Source organism: Monomorium pharaonis, chromosome 7 (assembly GCF_013373865.1).
Source record: "Monomorium pharaonis isolate MP-MQ-018 chromosome 7, ASM1337386v2, whole genome shotgun sequence".
Taxonomy (NCBI): Eukaryota; Metazoa; Arthropoda; class Insecta; order Hymenoptera; family Formicidae; genus Monomorium; species Monomorium pharaonis.
The window spans coordinates 15,290,288-15,296,803 of NC_050473.1; the positions used below are offsets into that span (position 1 = coordinate 15,290,288).

Here is a 6,516-nt window from a genome sequence, read left to right on the forward strand (position 1 = left end):
GTTACAGATAAGCCGGCAGAGCATAGACGCCTGCAAGGATTACTTCAGGGACGATCTACTGAAGACCGATTGGCAACTCATGGTGGAACTGAAGAAGCTCTTCCAGATACTCTAGGATACGATGAGGATCGCGGCGGCGACATTGTCCAAGGGCCTCTCGCTGCACCGGTGGCCGCCTCTCGGCGAGAAAATCGGGTCCGTCGAACCCGAGCGAGCGTCTCCTCGACGTCCTCGAGCATCGATGACGCGGCGTCCACGAATCTGTCCCCCTAAATTTCTCTTCGTTCGGCTCCGAGGGATCGGAGCCGAGAATTCCAGGTCGACGACGAGCATGCCGTCGCCGGAGGGGACGCGAAGGCGATGATCCTGCCGGTGTCCTTGGAGGACACTCAACGGGGAGGAGACGCGATCGCGTCGGATTCCGCGATTGCGTTCGGAGTATTTGCGGAGTACCGCGAAAGCGGTGCTACCGTGTATCTTGCCGACGAGCAGGAAGCGTACGTAACGTAGCCGGTCGCTTCGGGGAGCAAGCTTCTTGGAAGTGCATGATCGCGAGGAGAGGATCGCTCCGGATGGGCTACACGACGTTGTAGATACGCGGAAAGGAGGAGACTGAGAGTCGGGAGTGAAAAAAAGGAAGAGAGACGAGTGAAGGGGTTGAGGAAACGGGGGGGGAGGGAGGGAGAAAAGGTAAATTAACGTGACGATGAACGAAATAATTGCTCGAGAACCTCGTTTTGTATATGTAATAACCTCTTTGTATAAGATGAGCGCAAGCATTGCGGCGCCGGAAAATAAAGACTACCCGTTTTCGCAAAAAAGAGAGAAAATAAAGGAGAGAGGGAAAAATGTCGCTCTGTCTTCCTTTCTTGGTACCCGTCTCCACATCTCGGACGCAAGCCATTTTATGTGTCCGACGTGCTCGCAGTTATCAGTAAGTATTCATCTTTTGGGGGGTCGTTCACCTGCTAAACTTTCTGCATTTTTGCGAGGAGACCTTTTACCATGACGCGTCTTGCAGGTGTTACGGTCATTTGTCATTTTTAAACCCGCAGATTTAAGGACCGTTCGGGCGAGTGAAAATTTTCAATTTTCAATCTTTGCGTGCGTGTATGTGTGCGTTAACATCTCTATGGAATGTGAAAAAAATAACTACTTTTGTCCCATTCTGTCATTGCCTGGCATAAATTACCGTCATTTAAGCGACTGCCGTCTATTGAGAAACGTCAAAACCAAGCTGTAAGCCTAGGCGTAAACACATTGAAAAATTGAACAAAACGTCCTCCGGGAAAAGGGCCCACGATCCTCCTCTATTTGGACCCTTCTTCTGACTATCACCTCCATTACACGTCCCTTTATTAAGACTTTCGACGATACGTACACCCCGACCGTGGGAACGCGCGTTTTTAATTGGCCGAGAGTGGCAATAACGCCGGAAAGAAACTCGAGAAATAAATCGACTACGACGGAGGAGGAGGAGGAGGAGGAGGAGAAGGAGAGCGACAATGACGACGAACGACAACGACAACGACGATGACGTGTAACGTTACGCAGTAGATCGCATATCGTTCTCGAATCCTCTCGTGAGCCGCCCCCCTCCTCTCTAGCGCAACCGGAAGTGACAATAATAGATCGCGCGGGGCGTGTAAGATCGATCGATCGTGTCGAGAAGAAATCCGACGTCGGAGATTATTCTAAATCATTCAAGTCGCTGTATAATATCCGCAGCGAAACGCAGACTCGCTTACGTAAGTCGTAAGTTTTAATCGGTTTATATCCGACCTCCTCCCTTCTCTCTCGTCTTCCCCGGCCTTCTCGTCCCCGATGCGGATTCCGCGCGTCTCGTGTGCGCGCTACTCTTACGCGTATTATCTTACACACATCGATACGTACCGATACGTGCGTGCGTGCGTGCGTACACCCGCGCGCGCGCGCGCGTTTCCTCCGTTTCTTCTCTCCCCTTCCGTGCCATGTCGACGGCGACGACGTTGTCCTAAGTCGATGCCGTCCGCACGAATAACCGACGACCAGCGTGAACAAACGGTAACGAATGATAACGCGAGTAAATAAATTTTAACGCCTGTCTTTACCTAGACTTGAAAAAAAAAAAAAAACTTGCGCGCATTATCTACTTCCGCTTCTGAGCGAAGGGGAGGGAGAAAAATTAGCCTATCAGTGGAAATAACGTTGGATTCCTTCTCGCGGAAGTTTCCTATCGGAAAGTTTGATAGTTGCCAGGCAAAAATCGAGCCAGCTGCCAACGAAACATCCTCTCTTTTACATACGTATTACGTTCTGCGCGCATAAATTACGTTACAAAATTGTGTAAATATCGTATATTAAATATTAGAGTTGTGATAAATTATTGAATTATAAATTACATCGTTGTCATCTACACCATACGAAATTGTTAATACGTTCGTCAATAAAAATTTCCGTGTGACCGATTACCAATAGCTAATAGTTCTCTCGCGGTTCCCCGATCGATTTCCGGCGATCGAGGAACCGACTCATCCGAACCATCGCTGATCGGAAAAGATGTCGTGTCCTTGCTGGGAGCAACCGAAAGCGCGAGTCGGTAGGCCTCGCTCAATAAACGCGCACGTCATTTCGAGTCATTCATACATCTGCAGGTTGTCTCTTTCTCTCTCTCTTTCTATCGCTATCTCTCTCTACGTGATCGCCGTGCGTGTGCAACTGCGTTGCGCACGTGCGTGCTCGCGCATTGACCATGCGGCTCGACGGCCGCGTGATCGAAGATCGCTCGTTGTTTGTGGCGATTTGCACGAGATCGAACGACCGTGGACGACGGCGTCGCGATGCCGTCCCGTTCACCCGTGGAGAAACACTTATCCGACGCGACGTCCGAGCTAGTCAGCTCTCGGAAACGCGGCGATACTAGGCGGCCTTTTTGCTCTTATCGCGCTTGAAGAGCGGATACGATGTCCGACAGGTCCAAATTCCGTCGTGGCAAACATGTGCGAAAGCAGTCTGTAATGCACGATAATCTACAGGGTGTCTGCGAAGTGAGTCGCCGGCTCTCGGAACGTATTCGTCTGGAGAACGAAGAGAGGCTGCCTCTGAAGTACCCCGCGTAGTCATTTTTAAGAATAGAAGCTTGTGTCAGCGCGCCGAGAGAGGAGTATTTGGTATTTGTTTGACCGTGAATGCTAAAATAATTATGATTAGAATTAATCTATTTTTTCAACTATTATTTCTATAATAGTACTAACGGCACGACTGTGATATGTTACACCGGCAAAAAGAAATGATTACAATGATTATCACAGTTTAAACGTGGTTGAAAAAAAAATGTGCTTATGAATTGCGGTAACAAATATAATTATGTTCGGTGCCAACTGTATTCAAATTATGGTAATTGCAACATGTCCCTGTCAATGTGACAAGACTTGTATGTCATGATTAACAGTACAGCAGCAGCAGCAACTAGAAAAATGGAACTCTCCTAATCCTAACCATTTTAACATTCAATTCTAATCATAGATAATCAAATACTTTTTTTTTCAGTGCAGTAATATATCCAAAAATTATATAGTATGCAGAGAAACGTTAAACAATGCCGCAACGGTAGCCGCCACGTGTTTCAATGGGAACGTAGTATCAAGCAAGTTTCGCGCGAGAGAGATACGTAAGAAAAACGTGGGGGAGGGGCGAGCGGGAGAGGGGGGAGAATGTAATTGTGAAAATGAGGGTAACATTTCGCCACTGCTATTCCAAGTACACTAACTTCTTTATACCGCCCGAATGACTTACTTAATTAGAGGCAATTAACCTCCGCAATTGCTGAAAGCGATGGCGCAGGAAAATACGGGAAGAAGGGACGGAAGGGGAGGGGTGTAGTCGGGAGAATGTTTCTTTTTCCGATCTTTACGGTTACGTGGAATTCACTTTTGTGACGAGCGCCGTAGATTGAAAGAGAAGAAACGTTGCCGACACGAGCGTTACATCCTTTTAAGCGAGACTTTGCATTTTTACTATTAAACACGCTTCGAGTTACGCGCTGAGAGAGGCATTAGAAATCTTAAGTTGAGTTGTGCGTGAAATTTATTTTAGGCGAAAAATTGCATCAGTATAGATTACGGAAAGGCAATTAAAGTTCTGATCTCCGAAAACTCGCCGTTCATAAATCCGTAACTGACTTGTGACTCGGGGGAACCTTTCCGACCGAGAGAATACGGGAACCCGAAGGAGGGACCCGTGTACGGTTAGGGCCCTCACCTCGATCGAAAGGGATTTTTTACGGATGAGCAGGCATGAATTGCGATCCAGCGCGTCGACGCATCATCCCTCCTCACGAAAAGTTCCGTCGTTGTATTTCACGCAGCGTAAAACTTCCGACGTGAATGCGACTGTTCGTCGACTCATTGAGGACGTGCTGTTGCGGCGGTATGAAAGAAGGGCGATGTTGGAGGGGACCGATGGAGACAGAGGAAGTGTGTATGGTTCTAGGGAGAAAGACAGAGAAAAAGCACGAAAGTGAAGAGAGAGAGAGAGCTCGGCAAGAGGGCTGAATGGGAGGAGGGGAGGGAGGGGGAGCGTTTCCACACCGGATATCCTCTCGAGGGAAGCGGTGCACGCGATTCGCATCGCCGCCACGCCCGTGTGGCGTGTTGTAGATATAAACGTCGCCGCTCGTATTACTAACAGTATAAATGGCCGACGAAAGGCGGCCGGGGCACCCAGCGACGATTGGATTGAAATTGTTCAGCCAGCGAGCGCGAGACACTTCTCTCGCCGAGCGAGAACAACAACAATGTATTATCGCGTGTCGTTTGAGAACGAAATGCCCTCTCCTTTTCACATTGACACATCGATCGCACGAATCGCGAATTCAATGATTGACGGAGACAATTTTCGTATATTGAGTATGATACATGTTATTTTGTTAGGAAGTAATTCGTAACCGATCAGTCATGTAACAGGGCGATTAACGCGTGGAAAATGGAATAGATGACGTCGATTTAATTTCACCAACTTCCATTTTTTTAATTCCATGTACAATCGAAAGATTCGTTCTCTTTAGCGTAACGATAAGACAATCGCTTCACTGCGATGATTTTGTATTATACTTTTCGAGGAAGAAGCGAGTAATTGACTCGGGCGAGACCCGCGTGTTTCCCGTACTGTCGCGTGAATCACGAATCGGTCGATATGAGCATCGCTACTGTGAACCGACGAGGATGCGTGTTTCGTCGCATTCTCGGAATGAGGTATGTCATATTCCGCCTCCGGTGTATCGCGTCCGGAACGACGTCCGGAACGTTGTTTCCACGAAGATCCGCCGAAGTGCACTGTCCCGGCGACGATAACGGCGACGATGAAGCGAATCCTAAAAGCCTTTGTGCGGCACCAGATTTCCGATGCCGATAATCGCCGAAGTCGCGCGTAGAATTAATTATCCACTAACTGAGTGTCCGTCTAAGAGAAATACAATAAGTCAGCACATTACCGAAGGAAGTACTTTTTTTTTTACATGCGGGATATCCTGTAACTCGATCGTTTAGAGATTGTCTCAGAGCATATTCTTTTCAATGGGACGGCATATTTCCATTAATGTAAGTAATGTAGTTTATAAAAACGAGAAAAAAAAACAAATTCGAGCATATTGGATGTGTTGACTTTAAGATGACAAAAACGTGATGAAAAAGTTAAATCACGTTAATGAAAATATACCAACTCATTTTTTTTTTTATGTTCGTCATCTCCGAATGATTGAATTACAGGAAATGCCCTGTATATTTGCTGTATCAAAAAAAAATATATTAGAAAGTATGTTTTTGACATGTTGTACACACGCGTTTTACTTCCTTTCCCTCTGAAAATTCTTCCTCGAGCGAACGTGACGCCGCGTGTAAATATTATACACGTGAGTACCGAGACATTAGCATTTATCGCGTTCCAAGTGTGGCGTCGCGAAAGCCACCTCCTAATGGCTGGCATATAGCGGCAATGTTCAAGTGAGAGACCTCCGCTGCGCCCCCCGATCGCGGCCACTTTCGGACAGGTGCGCGCCTCGGTGTCAAATTCGCAAAGAGACCACAAGGGTAACCCAACACCCGTCGGAGACCTTGGGTCTACCTGCCCGACACGTATACACCACACGCACGTAGATACGTTTGCGTTCTCGCGCGTATTGCCTTATTAGATAAGCCGGAGGGGCTCATCGGGCACGCGTTTTACGTGTTCCCCGCGGAGAGGAGAAGGCTCGTTCGACCTTTCCCCGTATCAGAGAGGAACGCGTCTCGTTTTCGATTGCGAAACTACGATACCGCAATATCTGGCGGTACCATGACGTAGAGAGACGCGTACTTTTTTTTTTTTAAGGCGCCTTTGTAAATACGAGTCGGAAGCGGAGTTGCCGATCTCGCTGAACGCGTCACGCGGAGCGGCTCCAATACCAGTGCGGCGAGATACTTGTCCCATTTACGCGAAAATTCAAATCCAAATGCGCGTACGGCCGTCGAAGTGTTAATTCATCGGGCACAAGTCACGGTT

General features: G+C 47.9%; 1 protein-coding gene across 1 annotated transcript in view; it reads left to right on the forward strand.

Moving 5' to 3' along the window:
• LOC105830942 (eukaryotic translation initiation factor 5B) overlaps positions 1-5,802 on the forward strand; it is a 41,754-nt gene extending 35,952 nt beyond the window's left edge. The window contains exon 16 of the mRNA XM_036289360.1: positions 8-5,802. Within this exon, the coding sequence (XP_036145253.1) occupies positions 8-115 (108 nt within the window). The 3' untranslated portion in view covers positions 116-5,802. The remainder of the gene's footprint in view (positions 1-7) is intronic.
• The last annotated feature ends 714 nt before the right edge of the window (positions 5,803-6,516 follow it).